Source organism: Betta splendens, chromosome 14, assembly GCF_900634795.4.
Source record: "Betta splendens chromosome 14, fBetSpl5.4, whole genome shotgun sequence".
Lineage (NCBI taxonomy): Eukaryota > Metazoa > Chordata > Actinopteri > Anabantiformes > Osphronemidae > Betta > Betta splendens.
The window spans coordinates 12691337-12709320 of NC_040894.2; the positions used below are offsets into that span (position 1 = coordinate 12691337).

General features: G+C 42.8%; 2 protein-coding genes across 4 annotated transcripts; one reads left to right on the forward strand and one right to left on the reverse strand.

Moving 5' to 3' along the window:
• The first annotated feature begins 5675 nt into the window (after window positions 1-5675).
• Window positions 5676-14398, forward strand: rps6kb1a (ribosomal protein S6 kinase b, polypeptide 1a). 3 transcript variants are annotated; one of them, XR_005898546.2, is made up of 15 exons: window positions 5676-6285; window positions 7144-7187; window positions 7713-7833; window positions 8682-8750; window positions 9201-9348; window positions 9482-9539; window positions 10137-10237; window positions 10350-10440; window positions 10537-10627; window positions 10718-10825; window positions 10910-10972; window positions 11068-11145; window positions 11219-11326; window positions 11577-11890; window positions 12295-12330. XR_005898546.2 is itself a non-coding variant. In XM_029173769.3 (15 exons), exons 1-15 carry the CDS (start codon window positions 6214-6216, stop codon window positions 12536-12538), a joined length of 1509 nt encoding a protein of 502 aa, XP_029029602.1. In that variant the 5' UTR covers window positions 5679-6213; the 3' UTR covers window positions 12539-14398. The 3 variants fall into 3 exon arrangements, 1 of the variants encoding a protein (XP_029029602.1); XR_008696599.1 differs by lacking the exon at window positions 12295-12330 and having other exon boundaries at window positions 11577-11679; window positions 11778-11890; XM_029173769.3 differs by having other exon boundaries at window positions 5679-6285; window positions 11778-11890; window positions 12295-14398.
• Window positions 14399-14507: 109 nt separating this feature from the next.
• Window positions 14508-17984, reverse strand: rnft1 (ring finger protein, transmembrane 1). The gene is made up of 9 exons (XM_029173770.3): window positions 17798-17984; window positions 16903-17372; window positions 16753-16829; window positions 16577-16677; window positions 16110-16263; window positions 15864-16022; window positions 15709-15774; window positions 15513-15614; window positions 14508-15383 (listed from the first exon to the last, which is right to left on the reverse strand). Exons 1-9 carry the CDS (start codon window positions 17821-17823, stop codon window positions 15249-15251), a joined length of 1290 nt encoding a protein of 429 aa, XP_029029603.1. The 5' UTR covers window positions 17824-17984; the 3' UTR covers window positions 14508-15248.

Sequence of the window (17984 nt, forward strand, 5' to 3'; positions counted from 1 at the left end):
TGTTGACCCACAGGCCTCCAAAGAATCTCACATGTCAGCCGAGAAAGAGGGAGAAGGAGGATACCGAGTCCATCACAACTCCGATTTCCGTGTCTAGTGTTTCACATTCAAGCATTCTCACATTACTTTGCTCTCTATACGACAGCTACATTTCAGATTTGCTTTAGCTGTAGAAACTCTTAGGCTCCTATATCATGCTGTGGCTATACTGTTACACCTCATTGGTAAATCATAATGATGAGGCATAATTTGATGATTTCAGTTACTTGATAAATTATTTTAAAATAAACTTTTGTAATTATCTTGCTGTACATTACAATTAACAGATTACAATTGTAAAATAATTTAAGGTGCATTTCTAGTTAAAAGAACATACATGAAACAATAAGAAAATGACATGTAGCTTACATTTAAATCAATATACAGGTAAATAACTTATCACAGAAGAGCTCAGCGGAGCAAGGAAGCGGGAACCTGGTGTTGTTGTGGGGGAGCAGTGTGTCCTGAGGTTCAAACTGTAACTTGAGAGACCCCTGGTGAGTGGAGGCCTGTTCCCCGAGCAGCCACACCCAGAGCACCGTGAAGATGGCAACCCCCCCGCATCCACTCCACTCCACCCCACCCCCCAACCACACCCTGGGGCCTCGACTCAAAGCTCAACATGCAAATTCAGCCTGTTGAAACAGGGACTAATACTGACGAGCGACACCCTGTTGTCCTTCCGCTGCTCCCTCGCTCTGATCCCTCCATATGCTCTACATATTCTACAGTTGAATCCGTTGGAGCGCCTTTCATTTCTGGCACAGGGAACCTCCCACCCACCCACTCACCCCCGCACTCACACACACACACCACCTCCCACACTGTCTCTCACTCTCCAGTTTTTCCCCTCCCTGTCATCAGGCCAACCACGGAGGGATGCTGAAATATCACTGACTTCATCCACCAACAGAAACCCACCCACCCACTAACCCACTCTGCATTTGGTTATCCACTTAGTTCCCTTCACACTCTGTCTCATTAAATTATGCTGACCATGTGGTGGGCTTTTTTTAGTTCTTCACTCAAAATGATGTTGAACTTTCCTGTTTTTTGGAAATAGCAGCCAGGGGCCGTGTCACATCGGTAAAGAAGCTGACCAAACACGAAATGTGCCAAAGAAACTTTTTTTGGTTTGTTATGATTCAAAGAATAAATAAAAGGTTGAACGTCAGACTTTATTGTGTCTTAACTTTAAACATTAAATATACAAAATATATAGATGTACACATATTGGGCTGTATTTTATATTGAGTATATATGTGAAAAATAATAAATATAAAACATTTAAAAATATAAATATAAAACAACGTAAAAACATTTTATTTTCTATCTATACACATATAGCACTTTTTATATGCTTAGGAGGAAACTTCGGTAATCAGGAAAATGCTAAAACAATGAGAAACACAATTATATAAGTTGTTATTAATATTTCATTACAGCAAGTTTGAATTTCACAGGTCATTTTCGTTTTATAATCCGATCTAACCATTGTACTGATGTGAGGATATTTCTTCCCTATTCACACGTATGCACATCACACACACACACACACACACACACACACACACACACACACACACACACACACACACGCATCATAACTGCGGTTACTGCAAACCCCCGGCTCCAAAAGCCTCTGTTTCCTTTATTGTGGTTTTGGCATGTCGAGATCAAACGGGCCTATCAGCAACTTCAGACTCCTCATAACTCACTCCATCTGAGAGGGGAGATATTACAGGGCCTTTTTCGAATTAGATCCCTGGGTCAATCCGGGATGATTGAGTGTCTAACCAAACCTATCAACAGGCTCTTGGATGAAACCTTCTGATGTGTGATTTACAGTTATTCCAACTCACCATTCAAAACATTTCCGTCTAATGATCTACTATTTCTCCGATTTAATTTGACACAACAAAACACATTTCATCGCGCCGTGTTAAACTAAATTATGTGTGGGTATTTTAACAGGGCATAGTTAGGCAGGAGCATCTGCTGCTCCTGCCCACACGGTGCCAACATGGCAGACGGCCTAATGGCTGATGCCAGGTGGCGGTATTGGGGCGCAGGGACCAAACACACAAACACACACATCCGCCTTCTCACGGCATCAGCACTCCAACCCCAGTCACACAGCGAGTCCGTTTAAATTTTTTTAATTATTTTTTTATTTTCATCCGGTCACACTAGTTTGTGAGGAAACATTTAAAAAAAATAAATGAATGCGCTTCTTTGCGGTTTTGACCTTTTACACACAATCTGGTTCCGTTCTGCATTGACAAACGGGCTGTGTGAATTCTGAATGCAGGAAGTAATTATGTCTTTATGTGGTTACAGGACACACGGGCACATAATGTCTTGTCATGCGTCTTTATTTTCTGCACCTTTTGTGTCCTAGGACGCTCGCCAGGGAAACTGCGTCATTCAGGTGTGTCATGAATACACAGAGGACATGCCTGGGAGCGGAGTGGGTGTAAAACTGTTGAAATGCATCTAGTAGGCCACCGCACGCACACAAACACACACACACACACACACACACACACACACACACACACACACACACACACACAGAAGGAACACACCCCTTGTGACGACTTGAGTGCCTGACAGTAAGGACTCTTCTCCGCACCACGTTTTTTCCTCAGGCGCTGCTTAAGTACACCTTCATGTCAATGCAGGTTTGTGTGTCATGACATGATGCCACCTCACAAACATTTCTCAGGAATGTCTCCGACTGCCTTGAAAGCATTCCAGGGTGAGGAATGTGTGGCGTGCTCTTTCCGATCTAGGTACAAATTAGCTTGGAGAAACAGGAAAAGCAGAAATAAAACGTTTACATTTTGCCGGCGCAGGCGACGAATGGAAAATGGAAACCGACGCATCCACAACCCAGTTCCTGTGAACGGGAACAGGGCCATTGAGTCCTTCGGTGCTTTGCTTTAAGGTTCAGCATATTTAGTCATGTGACCTCTGTGTGACACACAACAGTATCCTCTGTGCCTGTATATTAAAAAACATATGATACCACCGCTGCCGTCACCAACTGGAGCTCTCGGCTTTTATGGCATTGCAATCAGAGCTAATTTTAGTCCTGTCCACATACTCTGCATGAGGCCTGTTTACCGCGTGCAGTGTGGTCATACGCAGCTCGCCCATCACCACAAACAGCGAACAGAACCAGACACTGTGCTCCCACTTCATCTGGGTGCCTTTTAAAACGGCTTCAATACCTTTACTAACGTATTGGATGTTTTGGCCACTAAATGTTAAATGTTACATCACCTAATCAACAGATTTATCATAATCACCTCTATGCTTTACCTCCAGAAGTTACTTTATCAGGAAACTGGATCCAGGATTACATTAGCTTTGCACATTAACTAGAATTTTATTAAAATGTTTCCAATATATTTTGATTATAGTCAAAATATATCAGTGCTTTAACTCATTTTCTAATCCAACTTGTTATCTTAAAACCTATGGAGGGTCATTTCTGCCAGTAAAAGTGAAACAATCTTAAAACAATAGTTTAGCATGATTCTTCATTGACTAACGCTTCCTGAGTTGTCATATTTCTGTTGTTTTGCCCAGATCACATAAAAATAGATAAGATTGTTGGTTTTATGCTCTTTATAACTTATGCAAATCAAAAACCAGTGACAAACCAAGTATGAATCACCTTAAAGGCCTTAAAGCTTTCTCATGTCATAATCATGTCTAAAATCTATGTTTAAAAGCCTTTTTCGATTTAAAGTCAAAATGCACTTGTAAATAAAACAAAGATTCTTTCTGATGCAGTGCTCCCTGGCTTCACAATGAACACATCCTCCATGTGGCATTGTTGTGGTTTGACATTTCAACTGAGGTTTTTCCATTTCATTGTGCTGAGCCCAAACCCAGTGCAGCTGACCTGATTTGCTCTATATGTCATGGCTGACCCTGTGAGACCAGTGGCCCTTTGCACAAAATAAACACAATATGCAGGGATGACTTTGCCAGATGCTCGAAGATTTGGCTTTGACAACGCACTGTGCGTCTTGTTCTCTCGTTTGGAAAATAAACTCCTGGACCTCTTCCTTTGAGTTACACTAAATCTCGCTGTCACCTTTTCACTGTGTTGTTGGAGCTCGGCTCCGATCAGATTATGTTCTGGCATTGTGAAAATTTGTGTCAATTACAAGCTGCTGTACAGTTAAAGGGGAACACCTGCTATTTAATCAGCTGAGCATCATAAAAGCAGGTACAGGACTGTTTTCTCACGTTACTGGTATTTATTGTTCCTATAAAAACATTCAGACTCAATAGAAGTTTTTGCCTTGTATTCAATCCCAGGCCTTTCAAAGGTGAATACAGCTAAAAATAAAGACGCTAACAGTCTCCACCGCCCAGTTTAAAGGAATAACTATCAATATTGCAAGCACCAGAACACAACACAGTCAGTTGATATGCAAAGTAATTTTGCATGAACACAATGCCAACCTTGAGTCATCACACGGACCCACAACAGAATCCTGTGACTTTCAACCAGTGTCTAGTCTGTTCTTCTGTATACATAAACAAAGCTAAACAAAACACACACAGTAAACACAGTGTGTTAGTCAGTGCAGCTGGTTCTGATCATCGTGCAATCAAAGTAAAACAAACTATCCGATGGAAAAGAGGCAAAGAAACGCTGCCCAACAGGGGTCCTTCCCTAAACCCTCTGACAAAGAGACCACCCCCCCACACACAATAAAGGAAGTTGTGGTAAAGACTGTCCTCCAACTTCATCTGTGATCATTGTTACTTTTAAATATGGAGAACATCAAACGTGGCATAATTGCTTAAAGTTCTGTCTTTCTAATAAAAAGATCTGTGCAGCTGCCGGGACCTCCTGCTGAGTGTTTCTATATCTACAGTGATGGAGGGGATTGCTGATTAATCTGTTTATTTAATATGCACACAGCATGATGTCATACCTAAACAAGGAGCAACTCCCTCCACGTCCCTGGAAAACCAGTGCTGCCACTAAATACGGTTGTCAATGACAATGCCCATGTATGCATGGGTTACACCACAACTAACCTCACACAACCCACTGTAATGCAGAAACTTAAGACCTTTGAAGTGGAGGTCAACGCGACCCAAATATTCTGAATAATTATGGAAATATATGAAATTTAAATACGTAGTAAACTTTTAAATAATCATGTACCAGTACTGCTGCATTTAAAACCTTTTAATAAAGGAAATCATTTTACAGCTAGATGTAGTTTTTCACCACTAGAGAACACAAACAACCTTCATTTACTTGATTGAAACACATGCATATATATACTAGCAATCACACATATGAATGAAACTCTTCTCACATCCTTAAGTGGATTTATGTTTTCTTTGCTGCCACCTAACGGTAAGAAAGGATCATAATAAAAGACCCTGCAGTAAATTACATGGAGACAATCTGATTATAACTGGGTGGAACTTGTACAGTCAGAGGTTTAAACCTTTACCCGCCTGAAATGGGACGTTTTTAAAGGAGGCAGTATGACTGATAACACCATGAATGATGGGTCTGTTGTGTTTAGGTGTCCCGTTCAGCTATGATGGTGAAACCAAGCCAAGCACAGGCAGCACCAGGACCCAAAATGCAGCCAACTATTATAATTATCATCAATTTACTACATTTCTGTGTGAATATGAACTCAACTGGGCTGTTTGAGCAGAATCTCGGGATCTGATCATCTGAATTGAAAGTTTCTAGTTATATGTTTGTATGTCTGACAATCAAACTCAATACGTATGGTAACATTATGTTGCTGCTGTTATTGACCTGGTCTGAGTCAGTAAAAATAAGACAGAAAAACAAAACAGTCCATATGACTGATGATGATTATGGTTCATGCATGAGGTTATTAAACATTGATTACAGTTTCGTCTGATACGTTTATCGCTGCCATGACCCGGTGCTGCTGCCTGTGTCCGTGTCTCGGGCCGTCCGGGACCCGGCAGTGCCGCTGGCCGACACTAGAGGCCTTGCGCGCCTGCCGCTCTTGTTTTGGTTAGCCGCCTAGCCGCCTGTTAGCCCATGCTCGCTGCCGTAGCCGGCTGGGATGGTGACGGCGGTCCCATGAGGCGGGGGAGCGGGGTCGTGTTTTCTGACTAAACGCCGACTGCAGCGCCGAGGCCATGGCCGCGGTTTTCGACCTCGACTTGGATCAGCCGGACGAGAACGTCTCTGATGACGAACTCGAGGACGCGGTGAGTTTACGTTAACGTCGAGGCTAACGCCGCCGCTGTTGCACAGCTAGCTAGCACTTAGCATCTGCGCGGCCTGTGTCGGTAACACCACGGGTTGATATCCATTATCGGACACAGAGCTACTCGTTAACCCCGGGGAACCTGACCGTTTATTATTAAAAAGTTATAAAGAGGTTTTTATACAATTACGTATCCTGACATATGCTATTATGTATATATACACACACTACATCTACATCTATGGCACAACAATTGCTTTCATGCACAGAAAAGTGTTGATGCGGGCAGGTTGGCGCTTCCACGACTACACGTTAAGTTGCACTTTTTACGCAAATGTGACCGTTACCTCTGGATAAAGTAAGCGGCCGACTAAGTTCACAAACACCGAACAGCGACGCGGCGTTTGGAAAATCCCCTAAGCCGCAGACGAGCGTGGAGCTGGGCGTCGCTCCATGTCCGATGATGGAGTCATGCGATAAGCCGCGTTCTGCTCTGTATCGGCACGCTTCTGTTGCGGGGACGAGCGCAACCTCGCAGCTGATTATACGTGACCCGTGTAGTTCTGTTCGCAACGTGTTCACACCAGCCCAACCGCGGAGCCCGCGGTAAGGCCGCCCAACAGCCGGACGCGCGCGACGCCCGCGTCACTGCGCCCGGTGTGAGCTAGCGTTAGCAGCGCTGCGCGTTAGGTTTCACGGCGCCACTGCAGCTTCTTAAGGTTTTAGCCGATAGCTCGCATTTAAATATTTACCGTGTTAACTAGCAAGTCGCACGTGGGTCATTTAAAGTGAGCTAGACGTGAATGTGAATGGGCCAACGGGGTTTCCGCTGAATAATCCGTGTCCCTCTTGTTTTCAGAACCAACTCAACGAATACATGGACCAATGCAGCAGCTTTGATTTGTGAGTATTAGTTTGTGAGTGTGGTCCGTTGTCAAACACGTTCCCTCACCTGCGTCTCAGTGCGACGCACTGAAATTTCCAATGAAAGCCATGTAATGTAGAATCATCACTAGTTGTCCAGCCCTATTTATTAGCATTTCTGATGTTTTGTTATTAATAATAATAATAATAATAATCTATTTAGAGTATACGCTCAAACCTGACTTGAGCTAACTTGCACTAAGCTCAGCTGTTCAACCATTGACTAGTGGCTTGAACCGTTCACCTTCATTTCTTTTTTGCCTTTCTTTATTGTCCATCCATATATAATGGACCTAATACAGGGTCACAGTATACTGGCCTTCTTCACACTGATCTGGGTGCATTTGAGTGAACCATCTCAAACTACACAGCTGTCTGACTGCCAGGAGCCTCAGTACAGCCAGGACCTCAATGCCTCCGTCACCTATTGATAACTGTGGTTGTGTCTTGAAAGTTGTAAACTGTCTTGAACACGTCTTTTCTTGTCATTTTTTTTTAAATCAGTAACATGGACGACTGTGAGAAGTTTGAGATCTCAGAAAACAACGTGAACAAGGGAACGGAGCAGATCAGACCGGAGTGTTTTGAGCTGTTGAAGGTTTTGGGTAAAGGTGGCTATGGAAAGGTGAGACCAGTCCTTTTATTGATCATACGCTTCAGAGTCAGACCGTTATGCACATGTCAATGTGTTTTATGCATATATAATTGTGGGAAGCACCACATTATTTTGGGGGACTGCATTTGCATCGTCAATGTGTGTGGGAGGACATTGCTCGTAGTTTAAAATTGTTGGGAAAATTTTGGCTGTGAGTAACTTTGCCATCTGGTCCTGGAACTATTTTTACCCAGAATGAAACATAACTATAATTACCTGCTTTATTAGTGTCTAATCTAAAGACCATTAAATGTTTAAAACACTTGATCCTGTGATTCGCAGTTAGTTACCACTATGTTATTATAACATTACTTCCGAGAAAGGTTTCTTTTTTAATGAGCATGACAAAGAAAGTGCAAGTCATAGGTGTTTTGAAAGATTTGGACTTGGCAAGAACACAGTATTTTTTTTCTATAAGTGGTTTTGTTAGTGACTAAGGCACAGTTTTTTCCTATTTCTGTCCATGACATTGAAACACTCTTTTTGAAAGATCTTTGCATCAACGGTACTTTTTGTTAATGTCAAACATGTGACTTTTGTTAATTCGTAGTCACATCTAAAAATGTCTCCTGCATTTGCCACAAATGTCCGTGTATGACAGAGTGTAATTTATCAGACCATAGATGAGTCATTCAGTCAACACAAAAAGGAGAGTAAAGTGTGTCTGCAGGTCTTTAAGGGAGTTAAAAAATGTTTTCCTCATTACATTGTAAATACATTGATGATGAACAATAAAGGCTTTCTAATTACTTTTTGTAATATAATATTCTAATAATAATAATAATAATAATTGTCTGTGAAAAAAATCGTTTTTACAGGTATTTCAAGTTCGAAAGGTGTCTGGAGCCACTTCAGGGAAAATATTTGCTATGAAAGTTTTGAAGAAGGTGAGCGGTTTCTGCCTTTCTGTGTTTGAAGGTTATGTTGTTTTTAAGAGAGGACAATTTCAGTGATGATGATGATGATGATAAAACATGAGCCTAGCTGCCCCCTACTGCACATACAGAGTAGTGTGTCCTAGCGTGATCTAATCCATATGTAAGAACGTACACGTTGGCTACATCTATGGGGATATGATTGCTCAGTTGATGTCTGAGCTTGTGTTTTAAACCTGCAGCTCAGAGGTTCAGACCACCCAAAGAGTGTGTTTCCGTTCAGTTAGGCCTCTCGTCCACAGCTGACATCAATCTGGTTACTAGTCCTGAAAACCCAGCTTTTGTTTATTGGTTTAGCTGTTGATCCAGTAGCTACAAACGTGATTTCCAAATTTCTGCTCTGCCTTTGCGGCTGATGAAGAGTCTTCCATTTATTTCTTGCTGTTTTCTGCCATTTGCCAGGCTATGATTGTGCGTAACGCAAAGGACACGGCGCACACCAAAGCTGAGAGGAACATCCTAGAGGAGGTGAAGCATCCCTTCATCGTGGACCTCATCTACGCCTTTCAGACCGGGGGGAAGTTGTACCTCATCCTCGAGTATCTGAGCGGTGCGGCCACACAACAGCAGTAGAACATATGTCATCACTCCTCACTGTCACACATTTAGTTTACAACACAATGACATTTGAGTCTCCATTTCAACGTGACAGTTGACTGATACATTTCACACGCTTCCTGCAGGAGGAGAGTTGTTTATGCAGCTGGAACGAGAGGGCATTTTTATGGAAGATACAGCATGGTGAGTCAGTCTGGCGACCTTTGGTTGGTGCTTTGATCACATGTCCTTCAGCAACACACTGTACCAATCTTTCTTCCTGATGGACTCAGTATTTACTGAAAGAAATCAGCCCCAAATAACAACAGTATTGGAAATCCCCCAGTGTTTAGTTAACATGGTTGTTTTATTATGTCCTCACGTCAGTACTGTACGTTGTCTCTGGTAGACTGGCAAGCTAACAATTAAACAAATGCCTCTCAGGACACAGGCATTCAGAAAAGGGCTGAAAAGACTCACTGGTGATTTGAAGTGGGAACATTTGCTTTTGTGGAAACGGGCAGATATGTGACTCTTGGAAGACAGACAAACTTGCAGCACATGTTGTTCTGTTTCTTAAACACAGCCTGTAAAAGAAAATAGCCATTATGCAAACCAGGCTGCTGAATAAATGAGGGTTTGCAGTAGTATCAGAGTAACACCCTGACTGCAGATCACACAGGGTAACTAGGTTGTGTATGATGTCACCCACATATGTAATTTTCTTTTTTACATCATCTGTGACACGTTATGGGAAAACAGATGCACTTGTTGACTTGACCTGCTTGTCTGTGTTGACAGCTTCTACCTGGCTGAGATCTCGATGGCTCTGGGTCACCTGCACCAGAAAGGCATCATTTATAGAGACCTGAAGCCCGAGAACATCATGCTCAACAATAATGGTCCTTAAAACTAAAGTCTTCCTTCCAAAAAGCAGATTATGGTCCTACATAGATGTTCTGTCCTTGTGTTAAACTTTGGTTTCAGATCAGGTTTTTCCTTGTTTCTACCCAGGTCATGTGAAGTTGACAGACTTTGGTCTGTGCAAAGAATCCATCCACGATGGAACAGTCACCCACACTTTCTGTGGCACAATTGAATACATGTCAGTCATCCAGTCATCTTGATTTTGAATGATGTTGTGGACCTGTGAACAGGTGAATGGCTCACACTGTGTTGTCTCTCTGCTCTTCATTTCCAGGGCTCCAGAAATACTGATGAGGAGTGGACATAACCGAGCCGTGGACTGGTGGAGCCTTGGGGCCCTCATGTATGACATGCTAACAGGCGCAGTAAGTGCTTGCTATATTCAAGCTGATCACAAAAACGGGATCATGCACAGGAGGAAGGCGTCAGCTGACCTGTTTCCTACTCTTTCAAAGCCTCCATTTACTGGTGAAAACCGGAAGAAGACCATCGACAAAATCTTGAAATGCAAACTTAGCCTTCCACCTTACCTCACACAAGAAGCCAGGGACCTTCTGAAAAAGGTCAGCAGCAGCATCCTTCCTACACCCCACATGCACAACATGTTTTAGGAGGCAAAATAAGAGCCCTTAAGCTTTTTGTTGCAGCTGCTGAAACGAAACGCCTCGCTGCGACTCGGGGCTGGACCAGGAGATGCTGCTGAAGTTCAGGTACAAACACTTCACTGGATCTGACACATCGACACGAATGAGGAAGCGCGTTTTGGAAACGAAGCCTGAAACCCCGCCTCCGTTATCTTTTGCAGGCTCACCCATTCTTCCGACATATAAACTGGGATGACCTCCTTGCTCGCAGAGTAGAGCCTCCGTTCAAACCTTTCCTGGTGAGTTTGTCTTACTCAGCAGCGTCCTCCGTTACCTGGAGAACCCGCATGAATGACCTGCTTGTTTTGGCAGCAATCAGCCGACGACGTGAGCCAGTTTGACTCCAAGTTCACCAGCCAGACTCCAGTGGACAGCCCCGATGACTCCACACTCAGCGAAAGTGCCAATCAAGTCTTCCTGGTGAGGACCTACTTGTTTACCTCCTAGTAAAGGGGTCTTTTTGAGTTCATTATCTGTTGATGGGTTACATGAGGTAAATAATGTGACTCACTACCTGTAGCTCAATGCCAGTCAGAAGTTAGTATTTCATGAATATATGATAAAGATGGAGGGTTTTATAATATAACTGGCACAACAGTTTGTGTGCAGTCTACAAGCCCACATTCAAACAGACCCACTCTGGACATCATGTTTTCTTTATTTTCTTCAGAACAAGCAGGACTTACGAGAATAAGTTAATACATCCCATCTGGCCTCGTCCTGTAGCTTTTCCTGGAAGCATCACTCACTGTTCCACCACATTGCATGATATGGTTTACTCTGCGTTTCATTGCTCATCATCAGTTGTGGGTTGTTTTTACAGAAAGATGGACTCAGATCTCTGTGTTTTTGTCTCCCGCCCCTTCCCCAGGGTTTCACATACGTAGCGCCGTCTGTGCTCGAGAACGTTAAGGAGAAGTTCTCCTTCGAGCCAAAGGTCCGCTCACCGCGGAAGTTCCCTGAAAGCCCAAGGACACCTGTGAGGTAACAACAACTTGTTTTTGTCCCCGCTTCCAAGAAATCGCATTTGCAGATTTCTGCCCCACTTTGCTGACTCACTTGCTGACTTTGCAGAAGTAGCCTGCTCAGCCTAAATAAATCACCATTAGAAGTGTAAATAAGTCTCTTTGCAGTGGCGCAAGAGGAATTCTCTGAAAAGAACTCATCATCACATTTATTATTGGCCAAATGAGTTGTGGAAAATAAGTTTGAGTCTAATTTGAAATATATGCTTGTCAGAGAAAATCTGGAGTGATGTTCTTATACTCCAGTGTTTTTCAAGCTGAAGTTGGGGGTATTTTTGTTTTTCTCATAGCTGTGAACTGTCTGTCCTTTAAAACCTTGCATTATTGGAACAAGTTAACCTGTCGGATCTGCCTCTCCTCTAGTCCAGTGAAGTTTGCAGGAGGGGACTGTTGGCCCCGGGTGCCCATGCTGGTGGGCTGCGGAAGCTCAGGAGAACAACCCATGGACGTGTCAGTGGAGCAAATGGACACAAGTAGCAGCAACACCTCCGAGGCGTCTGCCCCACTTCCTATCAGGCACCCGTCAGGAATCCACGCCGGGCCATACAAAAAGCAGGTCTACCCCCTGAACTCTAAGCGGCCTGAGCATCTACGAATGAACCTATGACCTTTTGTCTTGCCTACAAACACTAGGATTCTTCCAATTCCTCTTCAGTTCACTTTTTTTTATGAGACTTGTAGAACATTATCTTTCCCTTCGATCGCGATCACCAGCTCTTGGAACCACGCCTTTTCCTCCTTGGAGTCCAAAGTGGTCTTGTCTCTGGACTCATAACCTCCTTGGCCTCCTACAGCTGCCCACGGTGCACACGCAGCTGGTCAGAGGCGTGAAACTCGATTTACTCCAGGTGGCTACGGTAACTGGCATTACCATAGAAGTTATTGGTGCTCTCTCATTCTCAAGTTTGAATGACGTTTCTTTGAGTGTCTCTGAATACCTGCCTCCATCAAAGCAAGAATTCGAAGTTTCCTTCTCCCTCAACGTGCCTGGCTACTGTTTGTTTAAAAATCATCCTATGATAATAACCCAAAGGCCACACTGTCAGTATGTCGACTTACTTTACTTACTTACTTACTTACTTTACACTTCCATTGTGAACACAGCATTCCTTTTATGTTGGATTCCATTGCCTTTGTCGCTGGAGGGTGTGGGGAGGAGCCAGATCACGACTTCAGCAGCTATAAAAAGGCCGGAGTGAAGCTTTAGATAAAAGCATCACTTCCGCCACGATCAATACCAAATACTCACACTGCTTTCTTTAGCCCAGCTGGGTTATTTCTGTAGGTGGCCTGTCTAGCACTGTTGCATTTCCTTGTGTTGAATGTAAGCAGACTTTATTGCCTTGTTTAAATTTGTCATTTAGTTCCTTCTGATGAGCCCTGCACTATTATTTTTACCTCTTCTACTCATGCAGCCTCATTGTCACTGTCACGCTTGGAGACCAACACACATGCTGACCCAAAATACGCTTAACCCAACTGAAACCACTCTTTTGCCTGTTCAGGGCTATTCTTGTGCTTACAGGGCTCAGTGTTGGGAGATTGTCCATATTTATTTGAAACGCATTCAAGCTGGTTGTGATGTTGAATCTGCAGGATGAGCCTCTGCAGTAGTTCACCCTGAAACTGACCCAACAGACAGATTCCTGTGACAGTGAATGAAAAAAAGGGTTTGTTTGAATGGCTCCATGATGTTTCTTGCACTGTTTCAATGAATCAAATGATTTTTTTTGCTGGTACACATTCTGAACAGTAATTTTTTTTTTTAGTATTGTGCTTCACATTTCTTCATATCTGCTTTACTTCCAAATGATGATGTGAAGCTTGTGTAGCAGCTGCAGAGGTCAAATGATCTTTATCTACCATTCTGGTAAAACAGATGTTTGTTTGTCTTCTATTTTTACTGCTCAAAGGTTTTTTTTTTTAAATTTTATTTATTTTAAGTGCCATTGTGTTTTCACTGTATTGTTCACTCTATGCAAACTAGGTATTTATTATGTAGTATTATTTACATATGACAGCAGAATGTGATTGGACATTATGTCTTGGTTCATAATGGTAAGTGTATGGCGTTAGATATTATTTCCATAGAACATAGAACTCAGTAAACCTCAGATGCAGCTTTTTGAATTCCAAAATTGAGGATGCTGAATGAAACATTTTCCAGTATTTGTGTGCATATTCTTTTCCAAAAAATGTTTTGATACCTTAAACCTTCCTTTCTAAAAACTTGAACTTTATTTTTTTTTTGCAGTGTTTAACGCAAGGCTGCATGAGGTTGACTTTGACTCCTTTTGTTCAGGTTTTCTTATGACCCACCATCCACACACCATATTATTCACCGTACTTCAGGTAGGGAAACGATGGTTGAGTGACTAGTGTTTGGTTTGTCACTTCTACATATGTTCCTTCAAATGGGGAACATGAATATGTATCATGTACATAATAAAGAAAATGTATACAACAACGGGTTCTTATGAGCAGTATTAATTAAACTAGATGGTAAAGTAGTCAAAAAAATCTAAACAATCCAAAGTGTACTAAAATAATGTTTAAGACAATAAAAACAAGCTAGACATCATTCAAACATAGATCTTTATTTTGAGGGTTTCAGTGTGAATGGATAAAAACGTACATGGTGATCACACGGTAAGAAAGGATTCTCCGTCTTTGGCTTTTACAAAAATCAGCTTATATCACCCTCTATAGAAAAATAATTTGTGTAACTCAATTTGAATAAAAGATCAGTTGCATCCTTTAACTGTCATGAAAATATAGTCAGCAAACTTAACTCTGAAGGAATCACCCCCCGTCAGCCTGTCTGTCTGTGTTCAGTGTGTGGGTGCACGCAGGCAAAGATCTGCTAACTGCTGAACTTATACAGCTCCTTACCTCTTACTGCCAACTGCAGCGTCAAGACTCGCTCCCACAAATATAAAAATACTTGGTAAGAAAAGGGTCATATGCTGCATGTTTGTTTAATCGTATCAAAGGAAGATTTAGTTTATAATACTTAATATTTCTTTGATGTTTTTATACCTAGGAGAAACAGAAGGAAAAAACAACAGCAAAACATAGGACAAACAAAAATTCTAAAGATCAAGGGCACAGAACTTTTAAAAATTAAATCAACTTTCAGTTGATGGTGACGAGTAGGAATGATCTGGTAAAGAAGCCAGAGTTACATTTACTGTATGTGCAAGTTAAATACCCAAAGGGCCACTGCCTTGGGCTGTTTAACAGTGTGTACAATAATATTAGTGGGGCAAAAAAACAAAACAGTAATATCTGTACCAGTAATACAAAGCTGTCCCCAGTCAGTAAATCTGCAGGTGAGGAGATGTGGCTCCATCCCTCCATTTGTAGACCTTCTCTGTGATCACTGTACGACACAGAGGGCAGCTCTTCTCCCGATTGAACCACAGGGCAATGCACTGGTCACAGAATATGTGCTGCACAGTAGAGAAGCAACAGCAAGTCACGTGAATGAATAAAGCATGTCGGTTATTTTCAAGTAGGATGGGAGAATGATTGGGGCATCTTATGTCCTTATGGTACGACAAGCTTTGATGGGTTGTTACCTGACAGAGGAGAACCCGAGGCTCCCTGTACTCTCCTTGACAGATGGGGCAGACACCTCCAGCCTCACTGCACTGACTCCTAGTAGCTGCTATACCTGTATGCTGAGGAACAAAAACACAATATCTCTGATTACAGCTCTTTATAGAGTGTGAGCAGACTATTTAAAAAAAAAAAAAAAAGTTGTTTACCACTGACCTCACCCCTCAAAACCACCCCTACAGTTTTCATTAAAGATGTCCACTGTCTGTACAATCCTAAAAGCTGTGGGAGAAAAGAATCATAGATATCAAAGATAAAAATGTCAACTTGAGCCAAGATTATCAATTAGTCATTGATAATTTTTATCAAACCTTTAGTATGAGGTAGAGTAAAGCTAGCAGGACCCCCACTGTGAGCCCAGAGAGGCCGTCAGCCTCCTGGTAGGAGACCAGGTAACGGAACCACAGTGAAGCAGGAGCTATAGATTGGTGGACCTGACCCACCTCCTCAGTCAGCATCAGCCACCTCCCCTAGAGACATGAAGACAAAGTAGAGAACGGCTGAACCAACTCCAAGAAAAAGCAGTAGTATATGTCTTAAGCGGTGTAAAGTCTTACCTGGGTTTTGAAAGACACCAATGAAGGTGGCAGCAGAAGAATAAGGCACTTAATCCCCATAAAGAGAAACTTTATAATAAAGTTGGTGATGCCTACTGCCCATAGCACCTCCCAAAAACCCAGCATCTCAATGGTTGGGTTGAGCAAAATGAGGCTAGAAGAAGGCAAACACTGAGGTTAACTTTGTCACATTCCACTTTCCAGGTTTAGCTGCTTATAAAGTGAAAGTACTGAAATACCCTTATTAACACTGTCAGCATCCATTTAAAATTAAAGAGGCTTTCTTCACTTCAGCAAGTAGCCCGATTACATTTTTGGAGCCATCCACTCAGTTTTTTATTTATGCCTATTACATTCTATTTTGTAAACTAGGAATATGTAGTTATGCCACTCGCTCAGCAGTTGATGACAGTGAACAAGCACACAGCCTTCACCAACACAATTAAAGGTAGTTACTTAAGGCTTACCAGAGGTAAAGTGTTTCAGTGCCAAATGTGTAGTAAAGCAGAAGAGTGGACGAGGTCAGGAAGAGTAGCAGCCACACACAGTGCAGCTTTGAGTGACGGTCCTGAGGATGCACACACACAAACATTTAGTCCAACAGCCAGGATCCAGTGCACTTGAATCAGTGATGCGTGTTTACCTGAAGAAAGACCTGAGCCTGAATGCTTTTATTCATATACAAAAATGTAGTAAAGAGGCCAACTCCAACTGCCAGACCTGATGACGAGAAACACACAGGCTGAGGTATGTTCAGTGTCGCAAAAGTGTCTTCCACAAACACAGTACTCACCGAGAGCATGTTGGACGACCAGTTTAGAACACAGTATGGCAAGGAAAGGAAGGCTCTTTTGGAGCCAGCGGAAGATACAGCGCAGTTCAGTCAAGGAGCTGCTGGGCTCTCCAGAGTCCAGATCAGAGTCAGGCGACTCAAGCTCTGGTTCTGAACTGGAGCGGTGCAATCCCCGATTGAGTCCGTGTGAATGCGAGTGGGAGTGGGAGTGGCTGTGGGAGTGGGAGTTGACTCTAGACCTCCTGGTGGATGTGCCTCCACCGGTCTCCCCTGATGTGCTTGTCATGGGTACACACACCTCACTGTTGTCAGGATTAGCAGCGGCGGCACCAGGGCCCGGTGTTCTGGTGACAAGCTCTGGTTGCAGAGTTAGTGACAAACCATTTCCTGCATGATTCCCCCGGTCACTCGAGTTAGGCTGCATCACAGTGGGAGACTCCCTCAGTTTCAGTGCTCTGCTGGAATCAGTCCTATCACACAAAGGACAAAAGCTTTAAACGGCAATGAAGGTTTGCACAATTCCCTAGAATAACATAAATACAAATGAATAGATAGATTTTTCAAATGATGTCACACCAATAAAACTTGACATTATTGTGGCTGTTTGATCAAGTAGTTAACACAGATCATAGTTAGATTAGCTCAGGTTAACCTAATGTTCTTAAGTTAATTTGGTTGAATTAACCTCTACTGATCCTGGTGGTCTTTTGTTTTGAGGATTGATGTTAGCTCTACTTAAGCGCCAATCACATCTGTAAATTTAATACGACAGAGTAGAGACAGAAACTGACACGTATGTGACAAGCAGCTGGCGGCTTCCTGCACACAACTGCTAGCACTTACTGCTAACTGACGTTAGCTATCAGGCCAAACCCGCGTCCGACCTCTCGCTCACCTGTCAACTTGCACCCGGAGTTTCATGGTAAGCTCCCGTTCCCCATTTAATACAACGCCCACGTTACCAAGAAGAACGAAAACAAAGCAAAACCGAAAACAAAACAGTGTTCGCTATCAGGATAAGCCATAAACTGCTCGTTCGCGCATATTGACGGTGCTTACGTCAGCAGACGTCACCAGCTTCT

Excerpts from the sequence above, each read along its gene's own strand:
- rnft1 (XM_029173770.3), bottom strand. The coding sequence starts at position 17,823 with ATGAAACTCCGGGTGCAAGTTGACAG. Across the intron at positions 16,830-16,902 it reads GGTCGTCCAACATGCTCTCG|GTCTGGCAGTTGGAGTTGGC; the intron begins GTGAGTACTGTG and ends TCTCGTCATCAG. Across the intron at positions 15,615-15,708 it reads GGGTGGTTTTGAGGGGTGAG|CATACAGGTATAGCAGCTAC; the intron begins GTCAGTGGTAAA and ends TTTGTTCCTCAG.
- rps6kb1a (XM_029173769.3), top strand. The coding sequence starts at position 6,214 with ATGGCCGCGGTTTTCGACCTCGACTTGGATCAGCCGGACGAGAACGTC. Across the intron at positions 10,441-10,536 it reads TGTGGCACAATTGAATACAT|GGCTCCAGAAATACTGATGA; the intron begins GTCAGTCATCCA and ends CTTCATTTCCAG. Across the intron at positions 10,826-10,909 it reads CCAGGGACCTTCTGAAAAAG|CTGCTGAAACGAAACGCCTC; the intron begins GTCAGCAGCAGC and ends TTTTTGTTGCAG.